Genomic DNA, 27,978 nt, shown 5'->3' with positions numbered 1-27,978 from the left:
CTGGGCGCCAAGTCCTTCCCCCGTCCACCTCCCAGCCGCCAGACAAACTAAAAGCACCCTAACAATGAGCATTTCCTGCCTCTCACCCATGCGTCAATCGCTGCTCCAGCCTCGCATCCAGTTCACGTGATGAGGTCAGGCAGCCGCGGCGGTGGGAGGTCGAAGGCGACGAGGAGCCGGCGGAATGCTAATCACGCCGCTATATCAGCGGGTATCGTTTCATTCCTCCCCCCCCCCTTTTTTTTTTTTTTTTTAAATGTTTACTTTTTTCCCCTCTCAAGGTGCGTCACGGTGACAGGAGCCGACAAACAGAGCGCACAATCTAATTACCTCGCCCGCGGGGGCTATCTCGCTTCCAGCAAACAGCCGGAGCTGGACGTGTGCGGAACCCATCGCACGATAGAATAAATAAGAGGTAGGAGACAATCCGTAAATCCCCGGAGAGACGGAACCCCAGGGAGGCGGGGATCATCCCCCTCAAAAAAATATCTGATCTTTTCTTTTTTTTTTTTTTCCCATTTTCAGCCTATCAAGGAGTGGCTCGTTTACCTGGCAACCCGAGGAGGTGAAAATGAGTGCGATGGAACACGCACATCCATATTTAGACGGCGAAGTTCAGACGCACAGATCATTTTTTTATGCGACAAGAAGAAAGACACCATCACGCCAATCGTTGTAAACGTTGGGAGGTGTGGGGTGGGGGGGTGGGGGGGGAGTGAAAAATAAAAATGCACAGTTCACACAAAATGTCAGTCTGACTGCTACGGGCAGAAACTCGCATCTGCGCTCCCTCGGCAGCTCAGATCAGAGCGTCTCAGCAACGGCAGCAGCAGCGGCGATTTGAAAAACGCACAGTCAGTCGGTCAACGCAGATGGGCAGGAGCGCATATGGGCAAGAGAAATTAATCATGAGTGGAAAGTGGGATAAGGCCTCGTGCGCACAATACCGAACCCGAGGACTTGCGGCTGCTTCAAATGTCGCCAGCTGAGCTTCTCCGACTGATCCGACGTCGGGGAATTTAAAAAAAAAAAAAAAAAAAAAAAAAAACGATCGCAAAGAAAGAGGGTGGGGGGGGGTGGGGAGAGAAAAATAAAGGGAACAAAGGAAGTTGAGAAAAAAAAGATGTGCGGGCGTAGTGAGCGTGCACGGCGGGCGCATATTAGCCTTCATGGACGGCTGCGTGTGCGCGTCTGTAAACAGTTAAGGGCCTCGGCTCGCTTTCATTATTCCGGTAAATGCCACGCAGTATATCAGTCTAAGTGCCGCAGACTCGGCCCATTTCCATATCTGTAATAGAAAAAAAAGCCTATTCCCTATCAGAGGGGCCAAATTATATACCACACACACACACACACACACACACACACACATACACACACACACACACACACACACACACACACACACACGCTGCATCTCTGATGAGCTGACATAGAAAACGGGATTTATGGAGAGGAGGAAGAGCAGGAGAGATGGAAATCCGTGCTGGGGGTGCAATTTCAGTAAAGGACACAGGTTGTTGTCGGCACCAAAACCCCCCACCCCCCCAAAAAAACACAGACACAACCCCCCCACCACCACCACCACCACCACCACCCTCACACACACACACACGCAGACAGTGGCGGACGCGCCGTGCATCAATCTCCCCCTGAACAGAGACCCTGTTTATTTCAGACCCGCGACACAAAAGCCACGCGGCGGCGGCGGCGGCGGCGCCTTATCACTGCGCATCCCTATGAAACCCCCCACCCCACCCCACCCCACCATCACCATCACCACACACCCCCTCCCCCCCCCAAAAAAAGAGCTCCCCGACACGCCGCTTGCCACTTTCAATCAGTTCCACAAAGAGAACGTCCCTCCGACCAAACGGAGGACGGAAGCTCATTACGGAATTCCACTCGATTCCCGCCTTTGAAATATAGATCAGGAGGCCGCGCGTGCACGTGCACGTGCCCGTGCCCGGAGCAGATGAGCGCCGTCTCCTGGATTAGCCACTCCTCAGGTTTAGCAGCAGCCCCCCCCCCCCGCTTACCCTCCGTCTCGCCCATTAGACCCTTTTTCCTCCCCCTTCCCTTCCCATGCGCATGTCTCTGCATCGCTCTCTTCCCACTGAACAGGTTCCCCCAAAGCTACGGGGGAAAAAAGGCGGAGAAAGAAAAGGGAAAATACTAATAGTCTGACAAGAGCATGAGAGAGTGAGAGAGAGTGAGAGAGAGAGAGCGAGGGAGAAGAGAGCACCGGTAAATGTGGATGTCCTATTGAACAGCGGCACAGACAAGCAGAGGGGGCAGCGGACACGGAGACACACGCTGATACGGCGCTCTCTCTCTCTCTCTCTCGCACACACACACACACACACACACACACACACACACACACACACACACACTTCTCCTGAAGACACTTGAGCTCCAACGTGGGCCTCAGTGCAAATGAGCCGCCGTGCAGAACTCTAAAAGGCGCACCGTCGAATCCAAAGGTGCTTTGTCGCAAAATTAACGGCCCGAGAGCCCATAAAAGCCATCACGTCCATCCGTTTTCCTCCCAGCACTTACAGCTGAGGACCTCGGCGGTGCTGGAGACGATCCCGGTCGAAGCCGACACACAGAGACAAACAAACAAAACCGCTAAATTTTTTTTTTTTTTTTTAGAAACTTTTGAGTTATTACACGCGTCTTTGGACGCTACTCTTTGAATAAATAAGTTACACTAGTAGGCGGCTGGCCGCTGTCATGAGTGAAAAAACCTGACGAAACACGATATCAGTGAGCCGACTGGTTAATGTTTCTCCTCCAGGAGCAACAACACTGGGGTTAAACAGCGTCCCGGCGTTTAATTTTTGACCATGTTATTGCACTGGCTAATCAACAGACGACGGCAATAAAAACACTGCGTGTTCCTCTCCGGGCTTCACTCCCTCTCCTACACCGGCAGCCGGCTTATCAAGCAGCTAACGTCCAACAACGTGACCCAACACTTCTGCCAATCTCGCACATTTGCACATTACCAAATTGCGCTGTAGAAATAGCGGCGTATAGACCTGGCTTTGTAAGGTCCATTGTCCAGTCAGACGAGAAATAAACTGCTGTGTGGAAACTCCTAAACATCTGGCTGTAGCCTTGTGCTGGATTTTAGGCATACGCTTGAATGTGCATTTAATTTGACATTTGCTTAACCTGCCCAGGAGGTTGTGGGTTCAGAGTTAACTTTAAGCTAGCAGTTGAAGGAGCTAGCTGAATCTGGACAGTCGTGTTTCTATGTGCATCGCACGTCATCCACACTGTTAATGCCAAAGAGGCAATGCCGTATGTAAATAATTCCATGATTGGAAGCCCAAGTTAATGTTAAAAAATATTATTGACATAAAAAAAAAAGCAGTAGATGTTTCTGTATTTAGAACATTTCATTTACATTTATTTGCATTTAGCTGAAGAATGAAATGGTGATTTTTTTTAATTCTTGTTTTGTCACAGTTTTCACTCTGTCCCTGTAAGATGTTGTTACAGATCTACAGCAAAGTACAAGTCCTCGTTTGCAAGGATGAGTTCAGCTAATTGTGTAGCTGCAGTAACTACACTGTAGTGAGGACAACATACGACTCACTGGTGCTAACCGGCTAACCGGCTAACCGGCCTCGTACGCAACCATTCGCGGTCTGACCTACTCGGGCCCATCGTCACAGTGCATGGGTTCATAGCTTAAAGGAGGCGCGTTGGGGAAGAGGATGAAAGGAAGTGGAAGGGGCGGAGGCAGTCGACGCGATGGCCACTTTCAAGAGAAACGTTTTCGAGCCTCGGCGCTCGGCTCGTCCCCGCTCGCCCCGCTCTGCAAATCGCAAACAATGGCGGGCAAAACGCCGGGGCCTCAGCTCGAGCTAATTGCCGCGGCAATAACAAAGGCGGAGGAGGGGCTTCCTTCGAGCGGCGGGGCAAATTAAACATTAGTTTGGAGTTTTCTTGGAGACCGAGGGACGTTGTAATTACCCCTATATAACCCTAACCCTAACCCCCCCCACCCCCCGGAAACTGCCGCATCAGCAGTTTTTGCACGCCACGCGTCCCACTCTCGCAGCCCCGGCGGCGGTGGAAAACAAATGCATCTCATATTCCGGGAGAAGGTGGGGGGGGGACGGGGTATAGTAGCGAAGGGGAACCGGGAGGAAGATGAAACAGGAGGGTTTTAGGGGAGGCAGGCGGGCGGGGGGGGGGGTCGACGGTGAAGGGCACAGCACAGAGCGGGAGGACGGGGGAGGACAGAGATGGAGAGAGACACGGGGGCATAATGAGGCCAGAGGAGGTGGAGAGTGATCGCCTGCCTCCACAGGCCTGGGCGCGATAGCTCGCGAGGCATCAAAAATGCACGCCCGCCATTAGCATACTGACCCCGCCCCCCCCCGTCCCCCCTGCACTCCTCCCACCGCCCCCACCCCCCACCCGACTCCTCTACCCTCCTCCCCAGCAACCCCTCATTATGGTCAGGTGGCAAACGCGAGGCGACGGAGCTCATTTCCCTGCGAGGCGCTCCAGCGAATGTCACGGCCGCCGCGGTAACCGAGGATGAATGAGGCGGCTCGTCTGGCTGAAGGGCCGAGAGCGCTTCAAATAACCTGGGTCAAGTTGTGTGTGAAATTAAATAATGAAGTAAAATGAGAAAAAAAACCCAAAGAAGGCACGGATGCAGGAGAGACGCACAAGCAAGAGCCAAAGCGGGACGACACAACTGGGTAAAAAAAGCAGACACGATCACATAGGAAGCTGATGTTTTCATAGCTCGAAGGTTTTCGTCCTTCTTCTTCTTCATGTCTTCATCTTAATGTCTACTGGAAATGAACAGCATCGAGCATTGCAACAAAATACCCCCCACGATATTCAGCTCTTCATTGAAATTACCCTTAAAGCACTGATAAGATGGGCTCGCAGTGACTTACAGCTATCTTATGCCTTACTTACTATTAATATCATTTCTTCAAGTTCGGCGGGCCGCATATGGCCCCCGGGCCTTAGTTTGCCCGGGCCTGGTCCAGCCTGTCGGCCCGTTGGCTCCGCTGTTTGTAGGTCAGGCCAGAGGGAGCGTCTGCCTTCCCTCCATCACGCTCACACACAGGCGGACGGACGCATGATCTCATCCGAGCCAGCGGCCGTGCCCTGGAAATCTAATCACCCAGGCACGCTCGCCAGAGGTTCCACTGCGTGTGTGTGTGTGTGTGCGCGCGCACCCCCCCCCTGTGCACGCACATCTGTGCATGTGCGAAAAGAGACGGCCGCCGAGCTGTAATCAGCCGTTTTCATTATTTTTTTCCTAATGTATTTTTACAGGCGGAGACGGAGGGTGGGGTGGGGTGGGGTGGGGGGGCGCGGCGCTATCCACATGTTGCGTCGGACGGCTCGCTCAAAGCCGGCCCGGCCGGCCGGCCGACTCCCTTCACACATGCAGACATGGGCGAGCACGCAGATGCCTGTGCGTCAGCAGACCAAAGTCATAAAGAAACGCCTGCCCTCTAATTGGCACAGAGTCATTTTGTAATAAACCCCCCCCCCACCCCCCCAACCCCCACCCGCCTCCCTTCTCTCAAGCCCCAATTACCTCTACATGTTTATGTAATGGGGCCTGTTATTTCCTGCCTTTTATTATCCCCCCCCCCCCTTTTTCGCATGGCTCCAAGCCGTGTGAACGCCGGCATTAACAGACAACGGGGGGGGGAGAATCCCGGGATCCAGGATTGGTTACTTTTTTGTTACGCCCGATCCCCCCCCCCCCCCTTTTCGCTTGTGCGTGGAGCCGTTCCCGAGCGATCCAGAGCGGTGACATCAGTTAATTACATAAATTGGAAGCGGGATCCGGTGGTCCGGCCATGAGTGGGGATTACGACAAAAGCGGCGAGTGAAAAGGCGTGAGGGGGACGCGGCCCGGTGTCTCCCTGACGCCCGCATTCAGCGCGAGACGGCGTTACGTCACCGCGCCGGGGTTATGTAAAGCAACTAGACCTGCGCCGAGACAGAAACACATTTAATTGGACGTTAGCCCCCTCGACGAACAGAGAACAGAGCTCATCGGCTCCAGTCGGGAGTAACAATGCACGCAGCTGGGTGATGGATGAAAGCGCGACGGTCCGGCGTTGCAGGATTTGGCCGGATGTCATGGCGAGATTGCATTGTTGGGAAAAAAAAAGTTTTCAGTCTCGGAGTAAAACGGTGAAATTCCATGAAGATCATCGCTCCGAACTACTGTAGATACGCTGAAGACCACCACGTCTTTATAAATAGACCTGCTCTTTGTGTAAATCTAAAGGCTTGAGATGAGTAAATGGAAGCGCAAAAAAAAAAAAAAAAAATGCATTTATTTTCAATGCCGTTGGCTCGAAGCGTCATTTTCCGCTGTACTTCATGCCGACAGACCCCTTTGAAAATCACGCAGCAGGCCTTTATTATCTTTGGAATAATAATAAAAGTCACGCACTTTCAAAGCAGAAGAAGAAGAAAATAACGTCTCCCGATAATCAGGCCGACAATATTCTCAAACAAAGCGGGAGCTGCTGAGACAGGAGGAGCTCGTGAGGTCTCCAACCTTCTCATCAGTCGGCCTCAAGTCGCCCAGGAGCCCAGAGGCCAGATCAAAGCCCGCTGATCCAGGGGGCTGTTATATCACCCGCAGCCTGCTCTCCCACTGCAGGGCCTCCTGTTGAAGGGCAGGCAACAGGGCCGTGGGGTGGGGTGGGGGGAGTGGGGGCGAGGATGGGGGTGGGTGGCCGACACTGACCCGCTCCCGACCGCTCATGCAACTTGACATGGGCTTCTTCAACGCCGTTTTTAATCCCTCCTCCTCCCCCTCCTCCTCCTCCTCCTCCTCCTCCCCCTCCTCCTCCTCCTCCTCCGCCTCAGCCTCTCACATTTACATTCCACTTTGCATTGTATTAATTTCCATTTGACCACACTTGCAATGTTTTTCTTTTCTTTTCCTTTTTTTTTTGCCGGCAACGAATGAATAGTCATGAGGTTGCACATGCACAAAGAGGGTACACAGCCTCGAGACTAACAAAGGCTGAGGGGTTTTTCGCCCCCTACTTCTTCTTCCCCCCCCCCCCCAGACATTATTCACATTTTGAAGAAGAAAAAAAACAAAAAAAACATTATGTTTAATTTGCCTTTTTTTTTTTTTTTTCCAAACTCAACTTTCATTCCGAGCGGGGCTCGTCTGATTGGAACCGAAAGCCCCCTGCTGCCTCTTTGTTTCGCACACCCTGATTTAAAATCACCACCTCAATCTCTCCGTTTTTCTCCATATGCTGGGTGGGAGAGAGGGAGGTGGGGGGGAGAAATGAAGCGAGGGGCTTGGAGAAGAGCTGGTTTCTTTCCTCAGCGGAAAGGCATCTCAACAGGCCTGTTATTGACCACATCCACCAGGGGAGGGAGCAGGTCAATGCAACAGAGAGCAGGGGACCATTTTGGCCCACTTAACTATAATCAGTAAATGCACCCCGGTCGCAATTAGCGCAGGGCCACCCCGAGAGTGTTCATCTGCTTTTTATTCCGCTCGGCGGGAACCTTGTAATGCAAATGGCACTCATCACTCCCCGGGGCAGCGACGGTAAAGGGAGGCGGGAGGCGCAACCGGCGGCGCCGCGTTTGGTGGTCGTTTTTCTGTGTAAATCCCAACGAGTAAAAAAAAAAAAAAAAAAAGGAAAAAAGATACGAGAGGGAAAAAAAAAGCCTCCCTGCACTGCGTTCACACGGGGGGAGTAAACTGGGAGGTTAGTTAACGTCACGACCGTTTCCCAGATGCTTTCTTTATTCCAAGCCCCCCCCGGCCCCCGAATGCCGTCTTTCTTTGCAAATTGAGAGCTCGTGGAGGAGGACGAAGTACGGAAGCGCACGTGATAGTAAAAAACGTAAAACTATCACGTTATAATGTGAAACTATCTCGTTTTCACATGGCAATTTTCACGTTATAACTAGATACTGAGGGGGGCTTCAAAAACGCTGGAAGAGCTTAACGTAGCTATGTACGTTATTTCGTGGTAGCTTCACGTTTTTACGTGATCATTTTCACGTGATAATGTGAGAGATTCACGTCATAACGTGAAACTTGTCGGGTAAAAACGTGAAAGTATCACGTTATTTCGCGAAACGCTCACGTTATATATAACGTGATACTGAGCCCCGTTTTTTTTTTTCTAGGATGGCAATAATACGCTTCCATAATGAAGCGCCTTTTCTGACTGAGAAAAAAATGTAAAAAAAAAAAATGTAAAAACAAATTGACAGCTAGCTGGTGCTGTCAAACAGATTTTGAAGCACAAGAGGAAGAAAAAGAGGCGACAGCGACGGACGGCAGACGCCCGTAAAACACACACACACACACACACACACACACACACACACACACACACACACACACACACACACACACGCCCTGTTTTAAAAACCAAATCTGTCTTTTCTTGCAACGGAACAGATGTTAGAGCTTCGACCGACTCGAGCTGAGGCGTGCACCGACGATGCAAAGCGCCGAGCCCTCACACACACACACACACACACACACACACACACACACACACACACACACACACACACACACACACACGCACACACAAAGACACACGTTGGAGGTCTGTTTTGCACACAGCCAGGAGGCTCCTGACTGCAGATTTCTGAGTGTAGGACACCTGTAAGCACGCAGGCGAACCACTAAAACCCGCCACGCCAGAGCTGCACATGTGACCTTTTCTCGCCCCTTCTAACGTCTCCTTTGCATTCCGCTAAGTCTCTTTCCCATACATCCGTCCCGCGGCGGCTCAGCCTCCGGTCGGCAGTAATACCCGACTGTCCCGTACGCCACCCTCCATCCCCCGCCCCCCGGGTTTCCCCCCCCTCGGCCCGGCAGAGGCGGGATGAGGCTTTGTCCTCGTGTGCGACTCCCAAGATGTGATGATTGAAATGCCAGGCAGATTTGCTCCGAGGGACAGAGGTCAGGGAGAGAGGAAATTGGGAGTGGAAGGGCAGCATGGTGCAGGAGCATGATGGCGGGTGTGTGAGGGGGGGTGGGGGGGGTAAATGGAAAGATGCGGACAGCAACTGGGTAGGGGGTTGGGGGGGGGGTTGAAAGTTCACCGTCCAAAAAGCCGCATTACGACGGTAACAAACATCCAGAATTAAAACAAAAAACGCCACTCAACAGATTTGTTGCTCACTTTGTCGTTTTTGTGGGTCTTTGTGTTTGCGCACGTCGACGACATTTCAGCCGTCAGTTAATCCTGGAGCCGCTGTAATGTTGATCCCCCGGTGGAGCTTTTTTTTTTTTGCATTGCATTAACATTTACCAGCAAATGTCTTGTGAGAAAGAAAGTAAATAGGTGGAATTTTCCCTGACAAGAGATTAAATACTGTTGTGGACATGGCAAATAACACAAATTTGTCTAAGTGCACTTATTATTATTTTTTTTCAACAGAGCCTTTGAGACTATTTTAATAATTCATTGTTTCGCTTGCAGTTCACTTATTTATTTATTTCGAGAAATTAAATCGTTTTGCTTTCTGGCAGGATTTATTTGCACCACTATGCAGTGAAACAATTAATTCATTAATTTTACGATGCAATCAATAAAATGATGCAGAGAGTAACGACGGAGAAGGCGATGCGACAGGAAGTGAACGCACCAATCAGCTGCAGCCGCAGCCGCAGGCAGATTATTAGGCCCTGGTGAAAGCTCAGACAGGTTTGGCTTGACCTCGTGTCACCGTGTCGCCGTGCTGCTGAAACATCTTGACACCGAAAAGGGTCGGTGTGGGACTGTTGGCTTCTTCTTCTTCTTCTTCTTCTTCTTCTTCTTCTTCTTCTTCTTCTTCTTCTTCTTCTTCTTCTTCGTTTTTTTTCTTCCGAGGGTTCATCCAGCACCTGCATGTGTTATGTCAAGAGCTCCGCCACTCGCCTTCAGCCAACGAAGTGGAGACTGTTCGTCTGTGCCCGGCGGTGGGTGGCTGCTTTCTAACGTTCGCCATGTTTCAAATCGGAGGGGGGCGGGGGGGGGGGACGGAGTAAAGACTCACAGGCTCACAGTGGAGAGCTACCAGCAAAGTCATGCCAAAGACTTTAATAAGAAATCAGGTGGCGCACCCAGGAGTTTGCCGGAGAAGAAAGCCTTCCTCGGAGGAGAGCGACGACTCAGAGCCAATAATAATAACAGTGTCGCGGGGAAAAAAAAAAAAAAAAAAAAATAGAAGAAGAAAAATCTCCACTTTCCGACTCCCTTCTTCTCCCCTCTTCCCTCTTCCTCGCGCTGGGAGGGAGCGCGATGGCGCGGCTGGTAACAGGCTTCAGATGAAAGCCAATTTGGTTTTCTTTGTGTAACTGAGAGCTTCGGTTGGACCACAGGTCCCCGCGGAACAAAGGCGGGAGCGGAGGGGTTGCTGGAGAGGTGGGTGGGTGGGGGAGAGACGGAGAGACGGAGAGAGAGAGAGAGAGAGAGGCAGGGTGGGAGCGAAATGTGAAAGACGAGCGAGAGAGAGAAAGGAGAAGAAGGGGAGAGAAAAAAAAAAAAAAGCCGGGCGTCCTGGCCCACCTGGGCAAACAATAGCAGCGAAGATGAGAGCCTGCCTGGCTCAAGGGCCCCCAACCCCCCACCGCCCCCCACACACCCGCCCGCCGCCCAGTCCCTGAAGTACACAGCTGCTGGTCAGGGGCGCGCCCATCACAAACGGCCCCCGGACCGGTTCAGGTGAGCTCTCTCCCAGGCGAGCCCGCCGTCTCGGTCGCCATGGCGACGGCCGCAACACGGAGAGAAGAGAAGAAGAGAAGAAGAGAAGAAGAGAAGCCTTTGTTTTTCAATTTTCACGTGAAGTGATGTGAGCCCCGGCCGGCGTCCCCCCCCCCCCACGTTCGCCTCGACGAGAGAGAGAGAGAAATGAATTAATATACGGAGTGTGAAAAATAAAATTGAATTTAAAAAAAAGGGGCTGAAAAGATTTCGGGAACGCTCTTAGCGAGCGTTAGAGGAGCTTTTTTTTCTTTGCCACCTGGGAACTCCGGGCGTCTCTGCCGCCGCCGCCGCCGCACCTGAAGTTTGGATCGTGCGCCGCCAGCAGCTCGAGGAGGATTCAAGGTTGCATGTTAATGACTTGCGTGTTACGTCCGTCCTGAGTGGAGAAAGGCCTCATTTCCTTAACGTGATTTTTTTCCCCCCTTTCTTTCTTCTCCTCCTTCTTTCTAAAAAGGTGTTCCAGCCTTGGAGTGGGAATTTAAAAAAAAAAAAACCTCCAGCTCACAGATTCAGCCTCAAGGGTAGTCGCTCCTCTTTCTCGCGGCTTTCTCTGTGCGCTCGGACGAAACTTCACATTGGGAGGACCAGGCGCGGCGACTGCCGACTGATCAAAGCCTGACTGGAGAGCTCGCACAAAAACCACCCTGAAACTTCACACAGCGGCGTCGCATCGCCTCTCGACGAGAGGCAACGAGGAGCTGCGTGTAAACCAGTGTTGGCGAGTAATCCATGACTAAGTAATCCACTAGTGTAATTAAACTACTTTTAAACTAATGTAACGGGATTACTCTGGCAAAAATGGTAACTGTATCCCAATTACTTTATCAAGTAATGAAGTAATTCCATTACTTTTCTGAAATATTTTGCGAGCTAAAAATGTCCTATTATCCACGAAATGTCTGAAATTTAGAAAAACAAACGAAAACAATGACGTCGCAGATGGACGAGGTGGTTCGATCCCCAGACCGCGGGAGTCTGTCTGCGTTCCTCCTTTGTTGTCTGCGTGTGCGCATCTGTCCAGGTAATCTGCTGCCCTCCCACACCGCAGTCACATTCGGCCTCAAACCCTGAAGACCGCTTTTTAAGGGTCTCAGTCTCCGTCTCGTCTCAGTCTGGGATTGGACGGACTCTGGATTTTGGATCAAGCAAGACCGGTTGAGACTCGGCCGTCACTGCAATGACAGACAACGAAAGAAAAGAAAACTTTTATTTCACCTCCTCATCCCCGGTGCCATGAAGAACTCTGAGCTCTTTCACAACCACCATGAGGGAGATGAGGGTATTTTTACCGTTGAGCTCAGACAGGAAAGGTTTTCACGCAATTTGATCGTGCTTGGCGCCAAACAATTCCTCTTTTATTTTTACATTTTATGAGGCAAAGTTTTTTTTGTTTTTTTTTTGAAAATGGTTCAAAATAGCTGGCAAAGCAGCAAAGGCTGAAAAGAAATGTTGCTGCTCCATTTATGTAGAAGCGGACTTGACTTAAAAGATACTGGTCATCTGTTCTGTTTTGTTATGATTTGGTCTCGAACCCCCAGCGTCTTGGTTTTGTCTCAATCTCTTGCTAATCGTCTTGGTCTCGGTTGGTGCGGTCTTGACTGCAACCGCAACCCCCGAACCTTACGGAAGGTTTAGGATGGAAGTTCCACTGGTGTGACGTGGATGTTTGGCCCTGCAACAAAATGGGCCGTGACCCTGATCGCAAGTTCAGTAAACGGTTGGATAGACATAGAAGCAATGCCGCAGCTGCTGCTGCTTCAACTGCTGCTGCTGCTGCTGCTGCTGCTGCTGCGGCAGAGGGAAGTGGCGGGCGGAGACGAGCAGAAGCGGCGTGCACCACTTTGAGCTCCCGCTGCGTGGAAAACCTCCTCTTCACCTTCAGTCGACGGCGGCAACAAACAACAGCCGCGTGTTTGTTTAACATGAAACCATCTGCTTGGTGATGCATGGACTCTCGCCTGCAGCCGCGTCAACGCCGCCTCCCGTTTGAAGGGGTCGACATTCCACGCACAAACACTGCGAGGTGTTGCTTGGTTTTATTCATTCATTTATTTGTTTATTTATTTATTTATTTATTTATTTATTTATTTATTTCCAGGAGGTGCCCTATTGTGTGTGATTCGCGACAACATTCGTGTTTGTACGAGTGAAGGATCGGGATTCGGAGCTGCCGGCGGTTTCCGGAGGTAAACTTCACAAGAATAGAAGAGAACAGAAGCCTCTGTCAAACCCACATTGGGGGAAAGTCGCACACGATAATTGATCGGAGGATGCGGGCATCGACGCCGCTGCCTCTCGCGTGCCGTCGGGGGGGGGACCTCGGCCTCGTCACAGGAAGCTGCGTCTCCGCAGCCACTGCGGCCGCTGCGGCCACTGCGGCCGCTGCAACCGGGCCGAACTCCGGCAGACACTCCGACGCTCCCGGCGCGTAAAACACCGGGTCTTTGTCTTCAAAGCACGGCTGTGCCCAGCGAGCAGGAGGGAGGGAAGGAGAAGCTCATTAGATTTACGTCGCTCCTTTTTTTCTTTTTTTTCTTTTTTTTTGGTTTGTTTGTTGTTGTTTTGGGGTGTGTGTGAAATTAAGCCGTAAACCACAGCTGCTTTTTGCTTCTCCTTTTTTTCAAATTTATGACACGTCTGCGGCAATGATTAAACGCCGCGTTTTAGCCGGCGAGTCGCCTTAAAGGCAGCCGTGAACGTCGCCCCTGTCCCTATAGCGCTAACCCTTTTAATATTTAATCAGCAGCCGATGCAGAAGTAATTATTTTCCCAAACAAATTAAGCCTCGGGGCCGAGAAAAAAAAAAAACGAAAAAAAAAGCGGGCGCAATCTGATACACCCCGCCGATACATTTTCTGTCACAAGGCGCTATTAGTCATTTTAAATTATTCATCAGGCTCGGGTGAAACAGGATTTGTGTCAGAACCCATTTTTCGACGCCAGCGTCGGGTCCTGGAGCAGGATTTTGAGCATTTTTTTTTAACTCGACAAAATAAATTTGAAAAAATAAAAATAAAAATAAAAGAAGCCTCTGCAGCTCAACGAGAGCACAAGAGCAGCCGTGACTACAGTGAGAGAGGAAGCGCATCTCAGGAAACATCTTTGCATATGTCAATAATTTTGTTCTGTCAGATCTAAAAAAAAAATAAAATAAAATAAAAAAAACTAAACTAAACTAAATCTTACGACTTTTCTCGAAGGAAATAAAGTCGGGCATCTTTTTCGTCTCTTAATTTAACCCTTGTGATGATGTTCCTGCACTGACGGCCATGAATACTGAGCGCAACGGTAATAATTGCGAAGCCAAAGTCACGCCGCCGTCTGCTTTTACGGCTTTTTATGAGCGGCGATGAAAATAGCCGGCACGGGCAGGAACACAGCCTCGTTCCACTCAGCCATCTGCAAGGAGGGTGTGTGTGTGTGTGTGTGTGTGTGTGTGTGTGTGTGTGTGCGCGCAGAGAGGGGTGTGGGGGGTTGGGGGGTTGGGGGGGGTGGAGAAAATGCGACGTTTTTTTATGGAGCGACAACTGTCGCCGTGAATGCGTTTAACTGGGACGCTGAGCGTCTTCCATTCAACACAATGAGCGAGTTTACAAAAAAATAAAAAGGAGGGGGCGGGGGGTGCGTAAAAAAACAAACAAAAAACGAGCGGATGCACGCGTTTGAACGGAGTGAAGTCAACTTCCAGGGACGGCGGAGATGAAGAGGAGGAGACGGACGAGAGACGCGCGGCTGCCGTGATCGCTCGACTGCTTTTTGTGTTTTTTCCCTCCCTTTTCATTCTGCTAGCTTATTTATTTTTCTTTTTTTTTTTTACACGGGGCCCCCAGCTGGCCGACGGAGGCGCTGTGCCCACTTGGCTGCCGCAAATTAGCCAAAGTATTTACCCTCGTATGCGCACATTAGCAAAATTCCTTCGATTGAGAAAACAAACGCATCTGTTTCGTGCCGTTCGAGAACTTCATGGGAAGCCTGCATGGCCCTCTGCACACCAGGCATTCTCTACAGTCACAGTGGCACACACACACACACACACACACACACACATACACACACACACACACACACACACACACACACAGATAAACACACACAGAAACACGCACAGAGTCAGCGTGCAGCCAATTGCTGGTCCACGCTGCTAGGCCCGGTCAATCCCCGCCAATCCTCCACCCCCCCACCCCCCAGCTGGACGGCTACAGTTTGGAGCCCCTCCTCTCCTCCTCCTGCCCTCTGTCCTGTTGTTGTTCAAACTCTCTGTTTACCTCCATCAGCGCAACTCTTGGACCAGTTTCCAGTTTACACAGCAACAATGGCTTTCGGGGGTGAAACGCAAATGTTTGTGTTGCGTTTTGCCCACCCGTCCACACAGGAACAGGATTTTGGATGACCCCCCGCCAAAATAATACGTTTTTTTTTTTTGTTTTGTTTTTTTTTCAAATTTCAGGAATTTTTCAAATTTTCAACACAGCCTCCTGACTGGTAGGTTTCTCAAAAGCAGGCTAACAGGTAGGCAGATGTTGTACGATTCCTGCAATCAGCTGCAGACAAAGACTTTTAATTCTCAGTTGTGTTTGGTCCATCATGAAACACGTCCATTCGGGCCTGCAATTACCAAGACTGAGCAACGTCTGGCCACTAAAATCAACCCAACGCCCCTCAATGCATTGTGGCACGATGTCAGCTCCCATTCCGTCAGCCCACGTCACCAACTACTGGCCCGGGATGCTTACTGCAGGATAAACCCCCCCAATCTTATCCACTCCATTGTTGTGCGAACAGAAGAAAATGAAATTGTGTTTTTTTTTTTCAGGCCTGAATTTCAACAAGACCCCCCCCCCCCCCCCCCCTCACTCACACACACTCACACACACACACACACACACACATACACACACACAAACCTTTGACCGGCTGAAACTGGGACATTTGGATTCAAAATCTCTGTTGTTGTTTCCTCTGCGCACTTTCGTTGCCCTGCGCCGCATGATTTACATGGCCGGTGTTTTAGATTTTAAATATTCATGCCCGCGGATGGCAGCAGCGAAGTGAAGTGAAGGTGGGGAGGGAAGGGAAGGACAAAAAAAGAAGAAAGTGGGGGGGGGGGTGGGGGTGATGAGGACGATGATGATGGGACGAGCCGCTGCAGCCCTCCGTCCTGCCGCTCCCTGCGGAGGGATGCGGGCCGCTCGGTAATGGAGGAAGACAGGGGGGGGGGGAGAGACCAGCAGGGCCCCTCATGATTTATTTAGACCCGTGGGGGTGGGGGACCGGGGGGGTGGGGAGGGGCACCGGTGCCAGTCAGTACGCCGCCACCCCGGTGCTCAGACCCCAGAGAGGAAGGACCCGGTCTGCGGCGAGATGGGGACGTTTACATCGTCCTGCCGCTGAGAGGAAGTCCACCTGTCCGGCAAATGAGCGCCAGACTCACGTGAGCAGAGCACTGCATTGTTCCCCGGCTGTAACCCGACGCTCGTGACGACCCGCGGCATGCGTTCTTTACGATTCCCCCCACCAGGCCCATCGCCAGAGCCGCTGCTGCAGAGCCAGCCAACACCTGGAAGGCCGAACAAGTCCCTGCTTGCGCCGGCCGCCCTGAAAGCTAATGAGCTAACGCGCGTTAATTATCTATAAAAGTGCAATTTGCAGATGTCTTCGTTGAACGGCGTGAAGCGCACGAGGCGTAATTCTCAGAAAATCCTGCGGGAACGTCTACGTTTTCACGGTGAAGTGAACTGGTCACGTGCAAATGCGGGAAAAAAAAAGCGTTTCCATGACACTTTTGCCATATACTTCTATACTGATAGGTCTGAAAACCCATCTCATGAGAGCGTCAACACCTTTTAGCGATATTTGAGAGGTTTTTATCAGAGTTTAAGTGTTTCCATTACCGTTTTTTTCATTGCGATATTTAGGTTTTTGCGCAATTCAAGGGGTGACGGAAAGGCCGCTTCTAGGTGGGTATAAAAAAAACAAAAAAACGCAAAGAATAAAAATTAAACGTTTCACGCAAACCGATGGACGAGGAGGAGGAGCCGGACGGCCCGGGCGAACCGGAGTGGGCGTCTCGCTGCGTTTTTTATCAAGGCGGCTTAATTTCCGTCGGCTTAGCATCGAGGGAAACGTATGGAAATTGAACGGCGGGAGGGAGAACAAAGAGCGCGAGGCGAGGATGAGACGGGGGGGATGCGGCGGAACTCGGAAAGCCGTCTTATCGCCGGAGCTCTCTCGCTCTCTCTCTCTCGCTCTTTCTCTCTCTCTCTCTCTGGTAGCATGACGCTGTGCAAACACAAACACAAACGAGCATATCCGGGCAGCCCGTCGATAGTTTCGCTGAAATACGTCCCCCTCTCACTGTTTGCCGGAGTGACAGCGAGGGGCCGACGGAAGTGGTGGCTAATTGGCTTAGCAGATAGCCGTCTCCGCGGAGGAGACGCGCGGACGGACGACATATTGGAGATGGGGGATGGGGGGGTTATTAAGATTCCGTCATGCGAGTCGAGGCGCTGCGATGGGCCGTAAAAAGCAAACAAGTGAATCGCAGCATTTTTTTTTTTAAGGCGGCTCCTCTTTCCATCGGCGCGTCGCCTGTAATAACCGACGGCTCCTGCAGCTCCTTCAGCAGCAGCAGCAGCAGGACGGGAGCTGAGCGGCCGTGAGGCAAATTGAAGAGCGAGTCGAACCAGGAAGTCACCTAAAGAGCAGCAACTTGCACCGCATGCACGCAGCAGCAGCAGGAGCAGGAGCAGGAGCAGGAGCAGGAGCAGGAGCAGGAGCAGGAGCAGGAGCAGGAGCAGGAGCAGGAGCCGTCCGAACGCAATACAATTTAATTTGCATTATTAATGACGATAATCTGTCTGTGCTGGAGGGAATGTAAGAAGCACAGTTCCAGGAGTCGGGTGATTGCAAAACAGCAACCTCTACCCCGTCCCCCCGTGCCCCCCCCCCGACCTCGCTCTCTTCAACCATCAAGCTGCTCAATCTGCACAAAAACAACACCTGCACCGCGGTTCTTCTCTTTCCATTTCTCTTTCTTTCTTTCTTTTGCCCAGTTTATCTCTTTTACCCAATCCTGCCGTTCACCGAGCTCTCTTTCACGTTTTGCAACACACACACACACACACACACACACACACACACACACACGCGCGCGCGCACACGTACGCACGCTTCACAGAGCAGTAACTAATAGCAACCTCGTTCATTAAAGCGCCCCCTTGATGTTTTGGCACGGAGGCAGGCTAAATGTGCTGGAACGCTCACCCCCGTCGGTGCGGTTGCGCAACGCTAACAACAAGATAGCGAGGCAGATAGACAGGTGGGGCCGGAGCTCGTCTTTCACCGGGGGTTGGTGTTGAGGCGGGGGGGGGGTGTCTGGAGCTGCCTCACAGCGGCAGCCCTCGACGGAGACAGATACATATTTCATCAGTTATTAAAGCTAACGCCAGACGCCGGGGGCCCCCGTCAGGAGATCCTGTCTGTAGCGCCGGCTGCCACTCTCCGCGGCCAAATGTCCCGCCTCTAAAAGCGGAAGGAGAAAATGCCGCGCAGCCACCGCGCAAGCTTCTGGGTGAAGGTTTCCATCTGCTGCCAGAGGACTTTGGCCTTCACGCTATAAGAGCGTCTCGGCCGCTTCACAGCCGCGGTGACGTCAACGAGCCCCTCCCCCGTCCCCCTGGGGGGCGGGGTGGGGCGCCGCCCGCTGCACGTCGAAGACGCGGAGTCGGCAACGCGTGCGTTTCCGAGTAACGTCTTCGCGCTGGCAGGTGGCGCCGAGCGCGGCGCAGGACGCCGTCGCAGCTCCAGACCACTGCGCTGTTAATATTGATACGTCTAATTATTGAAGGGGAAATTGCTCCGTCCTCTTGTCTAACGGTGATTGAGCGAGGCCACTCGACTCTGCACGTACACCAGCTGCAAAGTGATCCGCAACACCATAAGTGATCGCGAGCGATCCTGAGGAGGAACCCGAATGCAGTCAAGTCACTCTTTCTTTTCTATTTTAGCTCTTTGCACTCTCGGAAAGTAGAAAATAGTCGAGGAGCCTCGACACGGACCATTAAAACCAAATTCCTAATCTCCATTGCGAGTTGGCACTTTATGAGCGTTGCAGGAACGGCCCTCGTAAAAAACGAGTGCCAAGACCCTCTGACAAGCATCTCTGTCGGTGCATAGGAACATGATTTTTCCCACAATTAGACAAATTAGGCTTTGGTTGTTTATTGGCTCGCCCGTCACAAGGAGAAGAACCGACAACAGGGCGAAGTACCGGGAACTGAAGTGCTTCAAGAAAATGAATGTGTACTTGGAACAATCTAAAAAAACAAAAAAAATCCCTCCCTCTAAATTCCACATATGTAATGGCCTTTACGCGATGAGATAAATAGGGCAAACATGCTCAACCGGGACAAGACAATAATCCCCTTATTTTGCACAGGGTAAGCTTGACCGGCCAGATTATCTGTTACATCATTAGCAAACCGCTAGGAGGAGGAAGGTTGGGGTTGGGGAGGGGAGGGTTTGAACATATTTGAATAACAAAGGAGAAAACTGCATTAAAGCACAAGGCAACCCGCCGCCCGCGCCTCCGCCCCCCCCCCCCCGAGTGTCGAGGTGCCGGAGAGACGGACCTGTGACAAGGACAGATGAGCTCAGCAACACGAGTCTGGATCGTCGGCGTGGCCGAGCCAACAGAGCGGAGACGCCTCAAGCGCGTTCCTGCGAGTAGCGCGTTGCTCCTTTTACCTTGACGACCCGTCTTTTATTTGCATGAGTCAACCTTGTGGAAAATCCATAAGTAATTTGCGAGCCGCGCACGGCCTCACGGCTGTCCGCGACACTTCCGCGGGCTATGAAACCGCCCCCCCCCCCCCACCCCCGTCCGTGAGAGCAGGAGCGGAAAGTGTGTCGGCTTTTCTTTTTCTTTTTTTTGCAGCTACAAGCGCAGCTCGTTCGCCGTCATTTCCACGAAAGCGTTGGAGAAAGAGGGAGACGGAAACTCGCAGCCAGCTCTCAAGAGTCTCTGCGGTTTTATTCAATTTCACCTCTCCTTGCCAAAACATGTACGCAGGATCATAAAAAAATAAATAAAAAAACAACGGGCCGCTAATGCTAATGCTAAAGACGACGACGCTGCAGGTCCTAGCTAGAACGTCCCGCCTGCAAGTGCAAATATTTACCCCCTCGGCCAATAAAAGGGCGTCGTCGGCATAAAAGAAACAGAAAACGTCTAAGACGCCCGCGTTGCCCGCGTCCTCCCCTGAGGTCTGTCTTTGAAACCAACACCAGTTTCATCTCAGCGGCGTCCCGCTCTTCAAGCTAGCACAAAACGCCTCCATCCATCCAATCCAAAGTCTTCTGCCTCGGCTTCTTCTGCGCTCAGTGCGACTGCGGACTATCACGCGGCACGGTTGGACCCTGGACAAGTTGCCGCTTTATTGCGGGGGCCCGAATACGGAAAAAATTTCAAGTTGCCAGTGAACCTGACGCGCACGCACACTGGGACTGGGAACCGGGAAGTGCCTGGAGAGGTCCCATGTAGGTCGTAAGCCTGTACCGCCCTGATGGTACACAGCTTAACACACAAATAACTGCACTGTGACAAATGCACCAACATACACTTGTTTGTGTTTCTCACACACACACACACACACACACACACACACACACACACACACACAGCAGCGCAGGGTCACTGGTCTGGAGTTCTCCCGCAGCTAGCGGGTAATTTTCCAGTCAACATCAACCTCCCTCCGCCCCTTCCTACGCTGCCCGGGAGGAAATGAAGGGATGATCCCCTCGCTCTCCACCACTTGTCACTCCCAGAAAGGAACAAACAGGAACATTTTTTCCAGCCCAAGTAGTTGACCTGCAGCCCGGTTGCAGCAGCGACAGGCTATTAGCGGTCTTTATCTGCGGATGGAGGAGCTACTAAAACGGCCGCTCGCTACACCCTGTCCATGGGCTCGGGCCAATCCCCCCCCGGGGACGTGCGCAACACTCGGCGGGTGACGCAGGTTGCAAAACACGCGGGTCCTGATGAAGCCGCGCGGATGCGTTTCACCGCCCTGTCGTTTTAAGAGGAAACTGTGCTCCTCGGCGTTACATATTTTAAATGCCGGGAGCAAAGCCGTTAAGATCGGCGGGGCCACAAACCTTCTTTTCAAAGCTGGCCGCGCGCGCGCTCGCTCTCGCAGGGCCAACCACCTGGCGTGTGTTTGTCTGAGCGAACGTTTGTGGGCCATGCGTGACACCACACACACACATACACACACACACACACACACACACCTGTTCCTCCCACAGCGCCATGAAAAATGCCACGAGTCTCAAACAAACCATCTCTCTCTCTCGCTCCGTCTCCGTGCACACACATGTTGAAAATTCCTCGCGCAGCTTTTTTTTTTTTTACCCCCGGTGCTGCCGCCTCTGCAGCGAGAGAAACGCGCTGTTTTGCAACGGCTGAGAAGTAAAAGCAAAAAAAAGAATTAAAAAAAAGTGAAGACTGTTGAAGAGGTGGTGGGAGAGGAAGTCGAGGCCTTCCCGGAGACTCATCTGGTTCTAATGCAGGGCCCTGGCGGTGTGGATTACAGGCACATATTACAGGGGAACTCAGGCTAACCCCCCTCATCTCCACCCCGGGGCGAAATGGGAGCCAACGGACACTGATGGGAGCGCGAGGGTCCCGAGTAAGCGAGCAGGGGAGGCGAACTGAGAACCCGCAGGCAGCCTGCCACCAAACGTGACAGGCGCCCCCGTCGCCTAGCGTGAGTGAGACCCGTGGCCAAGCCCTTGCGAAAAGGACGGGGACGAAAGCACTTTCGCCTCTCCTCTTTCTTTTGAAATTCGGCTCTGACGCTGACTGCAGGAGAGTTCACCGACTCGATAGCGAGGATCATCAAAGCAACTCGATTTCGGGCAAAACTCGTCTGCGGTAAGCGCACACAGAGAGCCGCGGCGGAAATCAGAGCGAAGAGCAGACGTAACCCGAGCCAACGCGGCCGCTCTGCCAAACACTTTGCTCGACGAGGATGAGAAAATAGTTCCTTTTAAAAGTGGAGATGAATCGAAAACCCATCGACCGTGCAAACCCAAAACAAAGATCTCGCGTTGGGGGAAACGTGTCAATCAGGGATTCTTTATAGTTTCCGTCTCGCAACAAACCCAGCAGTAGCAGAAGCAGTAGCAGCGGCTCTTACCTGTAGTATCTGGACTGTAGGTAAGTGGAGCAGACGGCCTTGGACACGTGGCTGGCCGAGCCGAAGTCGATGACCTTGACCCGGTAGGGCTGCCGGGACGGGTCCACCAGCATGATGTTCTCGGGCTTCAGGTCGGCGTGGATCAGCCCCAGGCTCTTGAGCTTCATCAGCGCGGCGGCCACCTGCTGCAGCACGGGCCGGATGTACTTGAGCGGCAGCGGGCTGAACTTGTTCTGCTTGAGGAAGTCGTACAGGTTCTGCTCCAGCATCTCGAACACCAGGCACGTGTGGTTCTTGTGCTGGAAGCACTCGTAGGCGCGGACAAAGTTGTAGTCGTCGGCGCTCTCCGTGCTCAGCCGCGCCAGGATGCTCACCTCGATCTGGCCCTGCCGGGCGTACGACGGGTGGTTCTTCAGGATCTTGATGGCCACGATCTCACTGGTGCCCCTCTTCCAGCACTTGACCACCTGGCCGAAGGTGCCCCGGCCCAGGAACTCCAGCACCTCGTAGGTGTTGGTCATGGAGCAGAGCACCTCGTGCTGTACCAGCTGGTAGTCGCCCTCGCTGTTGGCGCCGCTGTTCTTGGACGTGGCGGTGGTGGAGGTGGTGGTGGTGGCCGCCGTGGTGGCACCCGCCCCCGCCCCGCCGCCGACCGCCCCGCCGGCCGCGCCCCCGTTCTGGATCATGTGCGGGCCGTGCTCCTCGATGATCTGCACGCTGCTGTTGTTGTTGTCCAGCTCCTCGCTCTTGCGCTTAAGCCCGCATCGCTGGTACGTGTCCAGTAGGCTGACCGTGCTGCGTCGCGTCAGGTTGTGGACGCCCAGAACTCCGAGTCCTCCTCCTCCGCCGCTGCCGTTGCTGCTGCTGCCGCCTCCGCCTCCGCCTACGCCGCCCAGCAGAGACCCCACGGTCCCCGAAGTGCTGCTGGCTGAGGCCACCACGATGTGGCCGGCGCTGGCCGGGAAGATGAGCGCCTGCTCGTAGGGCACCTGCAGGGAGCTGTTGATGGTGAGTGGGGGGGCGCCGCCGCCACCTCCGCCGCCGGCCGACAAGTTCTTGCCGCTGTGGTGGTGGTGGTGGTGGTGGTGATGATGGCTGCTGTAGACTTTGCTGTGCGCCGTGCCGTATCCTGTCATATCCCAGTTGCAACTCTGCTCCACCTTCAGCTTCTTCACGCTAAAGAAGGCACTTGACTGGAGAGTGTGAGGGGAGAACACTTGCACTTGCGAGGCCATACCTGCAGAGAGAGAGAGAGGTGGTGGGGGAGGTGGGTGGGGGGGGGGGTGGGGGTGGGGGGGGGTGCGGGTTGAAAACGAGATGTTAGAAAATTGAGAGCGTCTGAAACACGAGCGACACGCTTTAAATAAGGACAGCTCGGGGGGGTCAGAGCGGGTCGCTTCCACCAGCGTTCGCTGATGCGTCAGCGTCGTGAAAAACCCCCTCAAGACGGCGTCGCGTCGCGAGCCGCCGGCTCACATTCTGACCGGGCATATCTGGCTTCGACATTAATGGCCGGCGGTGGACGGCGGCAGATACAATGTGAAACGGCCTGTGACTAAAGTTCTGAGGAAGTGAGAGTGGGGCTATTTCTTTCTTTTTCTTTTTTTTTTTAAAAAGCGCTGATATTCATTTTCATGCACGCAAAAGACGAGTGAAGAATATCTGGCAGAAAAGATAAGAAGGCCTCGATATGCAGAGCGGAGGAGAGGAAATGGCATTTTCCAACTCTGTCCATCTGCGGGACCGCTGCGGACGAAAGAGTCCACACAAGTGTTTCTCAACTGGTGGGTCGCGACCCTAATGTGGGTCGCGGAGCTGTTTTGATTGGGTCGCAGCTTTGTCGGCAGTTTCCCTTATTTTGAAAGAAATATATTTCTATAGAAAATGTTGGGCATTTATTTTGCAGGACACACAATTCAACAACTAATTGGAGTGCTGTGGAATGAATTTGGGATGCAACTTCATGATAAGGAAAAAAAAATGTGGTTCCTGAGACTCCACCAGTTGGGAACCACTGGTCTACACAACACAAAAACCTGTAAACAACAACAAAAAAAAATAACACAAAGAAAAAAGGAATGATAGCAATTTCCTTCCTTCGCTAGGCGACCCTGACCGGCTAGCTGGCCGCGCATGACGCAGCTCTCAGGGAGAGGCGTTCGGGGGGGAGAAGGCCGGCCCGAGCCCGAAGTGGCTGTGAGAGCGGTGGCGGCGGCGGCGAGGGTGGGGGGGGGGGCAATGAACTCTCTCTCAACTACAGATCCCGGCGACGGCACAACAAAAGCAAAAAAAAAAAAAAAAAAAAAACTGCAGTGCGCGCACACACAGTGCGCTGAACTCCTGGGAACGAGCTGCCTCAGAATAAGCAAAAGCCTCTCCAAGCAAACAAACGCCCAAAAATAGTCCCCCTTTTCTTTATCTCTCCCTCTCTACTCTGCAAAACAGGCTTGTCAGTAACGCCAAAATGATTATTACAGACACACACGCACGCACGCACGCACACAGACAGATTATAGGAAAGCAAGTCACGCTACATTAGAATAAGGTCCAGCCGAAATAAAAAAAAAACTGAAATGGAGGTTTTTCCCGCCAAAAAAACAAAAAAAACAAACTAAGAGCTTCCACCTGGCCGCCGCCTCTGATCAAGCGGGACGCTGACGGTCGGAGCTCCAACACAAACACAATCAATCCGCGCAAACACGGCTTCGCAGTTTGTTTGCTGGTTAAGAGCAGCGGGAGTGGGGGAGGGAAGAAAAAAAAAAAAAAAAAAAAAAAAAAAAAAACCCGCTGCTTTTTTTGTGTGTTTCAACAGGCGTCTTCAAAGGTGGGAAGTGTTGCTCGGCTCAGACGTAATTAGAGGCCCGTCGCCCCCCGCAGGACGGGAGGAGCGGGCGGACCTGGAGCAGGGAGGAGGGCGGCGCGCTTTGTCATTATTAGCCCTCTGAGCAGTGATGATGATTAATTTAGTAGGAAGTTGGCAGCCCTCCACTCTACTTTGCGTCATTTGTCTTTTTTAACTCCTCTAACCTCTTCTCTCCTTCCTCCTTCCTCCTCCTCCTCTTTAGGATTTTTTTAATGTCTTTTTTCGCCCGCCCGCCCCCCCCCCGCCCCCCCAGATACTCCCCGACCTCGGCTGGGCTCGCCAGCTATCTGCGTGGTCATCTGGTCTTAGCCCTAATGCTGCCGGATTGGAGCTGTGCCGCACATTAGAGGGCTCACTGTTAAGCTCCGGCGAGGCTTTAAGCGCTTCGCTAGCAGACGCAGACCGTTTCCCTCCGCGGCGCCTGCGACGTCGGCCATGAAATACGTTGCGCATTCGTGGGCACGTACGCGCCCAAACGCGCACATGTATGGAAAATTCGCCGTCCGCGAACCGAATGTTTGCGCTGCGGCTTCGGCCGGCCAGGTAATGAAGATCGTCCGCTACGCTATTCGGGGCAAGACTCTGTGCTAATCACATAAGCCCCGAAGGCCAGATGTCACTCCTTGGATTACCAATTCCTGTGCCTGGACTTTACGCTAAAAATAATTTGAATGATGGGGTTGCGTCACAGGGTGGCGTCAACGCCGCCGCTGGGCGCCCTGATGGATGAGAGTCGCACAGGAAGGGAGGACGGACGGACGGGACGGGACGGGCTAGCCTGTGCCCCTTATAGAAAATACCAGCGTCTGAGAGGGTCTCGCAAAGTCCAGTCGCGCCACAAAAGAGAGTGTCAAAATTTGCGCCGCGACGGAAAGGTTCGTCGCTTGATAGCGACGTGTTGAAAACGGCCTCAATGACGAAGAAATGTGATTTCAGAGCGTTTTATCTGGGAAAACACTCTCCAGGAGGACCAAGGCCAACATAAAGACCCCCGTGCTGGACGCAGGACGGAGTGGGCCAGGAGTGAGAGGTCACGCGGCTGGAATGTTATCTCACGCCGGCGTACACAATCCACAATGTGACCGTTTAGACGCTCGCCATGAATCCCTCGCCGGCCAGACTGAAGTTCAAACATATTTATACTCCTATTATCTGAAGCGGGGGGGGGAGAAAAAAAAAAAGACCACCCCCACCGGCCGAGACAAACACACGCGGTGAGAGAACCTTTCCTTGCAAATGTCATATTGAAGTTTATTTGAATTTCTCAACTCGGCGCCAGGAGAGCGACTCCGAAAGGTCCGCTGTATTGTTGTGCGCTCCACAATGCTGGAGCGCCTTCAATGAGCCGCGGCCGCTCCGTTTAGCAAGACCGCCGGAACGCCGCGCGTGGATGTGGCGGAATCAGGAAGGACGGCACTTTTCTTCTTCTTCTTCTTCTTCTTCTTCTTCTTCTTCTTCTTCTTCTTCTTCTTCTTCTCCTCCTGTCTCTCTCTCTCTCTATGTGTTTGGGAGCGCCGCGTTAAAAAAAGGCAGCGCTCGGTATTTCCAGCGAGAGATTACTGCTCCGTCAGGGCCCCGTTAATCTTCTTTTTGGGAGGATCAGGGCCGTTTCTGCGAGGCCATGTGAGGCCGGGGAGGAGGCGCGAGGGGAGCGGAGCGTGGCCGCGAGTGGCCCTCGCATGTGACCCGCTTCTATCCGCTCGCCCTTTACTGAAGCCGTCGCTCGCTCTCCGCTGACAGAGGCTATTGGACGAGGATGCGTTTGGACGCCGGCGGACCTGCCGAGCGGTCCCCCCCCCTCTTGTGATTGGTTCCTCGCTCAGCGGGCACGTAAGAGGAGTCATGGTAATGGCGCAACTAGCATTTGTTCAGATCCGTCTGCTTGATCTATGGAAGTGGTTCTCAACTCAGTCTCAGGACCCACATTTTTTCTCCCTTATGAAGTCTCAACCCAAATTCATTCCACAAAAATAAAACACTAGCCCACTTTCTATCATGTCTAGTAGATAAATGATTGAAAATGATTGAATTGAATTGGGTGTCATGCAACGCAAACTGCCAACACGGTCCTGGAAACTCACTGGCAGCTCATGTCAGAAGCTGTCACAACTACACCACCTTTAAAAAAAGACCCTTGAGCAGTGGTTAATAACAAATGGGACCTGCTCTCATGAGTAATCTTCTTATCTTTTGTGTGTGAATTGGAACTAATTCAGTTCGTAAGATCTTTGCATGTTTTATCTATTTGTGAAAGTGTATGTTTCTAAAAATCTGTTTTAGGACAACAGATTAAAATTAGCATTCATGCTAACTCCAGCATATTTAGATTGATGCTTTTGCTGACATGTCCATTGATGTGCATTGTCCTAATCAATATATATAAAAAAAAAAAGAAAAATGGAAACTGGAGCAAAGCTGCGACCCAGGCCCGCAAGCCACCAGTTGAGGAACGCTGATCTACCGGGTATATATATATCTGGACTACTTCCTGTCCCTGTCCTCTTACTGGACAACTTCCCCCTACCTCACCTCACCCCAACCCCAACGTGTGCAGTGTCTCGGTTGAAGCCAAAGCTGACAAGTGACGGAACTCCTGACTGTCTAGACGAAGCATTAACTCCGTTATCGTGCTGTTTGCATTTGGTTATTGGGGCCACTGGCCGCTGCACCTTTGACCCCCCGCCAAACCCTCCCGTCCTCAGCTGAGACAACCAGAGGGCGGGACCAAACCGGAGAGTCTCAGCCTGATATTGAGCCAGAGGGGTGGCTTGAATTCATCTGGTGGGCAACACCTGGCGGAGGGGACACCCGGCGGAGCTAAGCTGACAAACGAACAATCCAATTTCCCATTGAGCGTTTTCAGCAGCTACTGGCTGAATTTGCAGTTTGAGCGTTTTTTTTGTACACCGCCTCCACGTCACGCCTCCAAAAAGGCTTCGGGGGAAACACTTGTAGCGGGGGGCCGGCCGGCGTTGAGGGGTTAAATTAATGTGCGAGCGGCGCAACAGAGGAAGCACACGCTGTCCGCGCGGAGCAGCCAGGACCCGCGTGTTCCGGCGTGGTGGATGAGCTCAGCCTCTCGGCGGGTGAGCTGGAGCTCCGAAGCGCTGCACACGACGCCTGTCCCTCCTCCTCCTCCTCCTCCTCTCCCCGCCCT

At 52.5% G+C, this 27,978-nt stretch overlaps 1 protein-coding gene across 5 annotated transcripts in view; it reads right to left on the bottom strand.

The window, feature by feature from the left end:
- Window positions 1-27,978, bottom strand: part of hipk2 (homeodomain interacting protein kinase 2) — a 78,631-nt gene that overhangs the window by 36,092 nt on the left and 14,561 nt on the right. For all 5 annotated transcript variants that reach the window (XM_076042527.1, XM_076042528.1, XM_076042530.1 and 2 more), the window contains exon 2: window positions 21,959-23,195. In XM_076042527.1, the coding sequence (XP_075898642.1) occupies window positions 21,959-23,195 (1,237 nt within the window). The remainder of the gene's footprint in view (window positions 1-21,958; window positions 23,196-27,978) is intronic.

Source organism: Nelusetta ayraudi, unplaced genomic scaffold (assembly GCF_046127955.1).
Source record: "Nelusetta ayraudi isolate G7.1 ecotype Tasmania unplaced genomic scaffold, CSIRO-AGI_Nayr_v1 ptg000071l, whole genome shotgun sequence".
NCBI classification, from domain to species: domain Eukaryota; kingdom Metazoa; phylum Chordata; class Actinopteri; order Tetraodontiformes; family Monacanthidae; genus Nelusetta; species Nelusetta ayraudi.
Note: the sequence above shows the minus strand (reverse complement) of the source record. Positions and strands in the feature narration are given on the sequence as shown.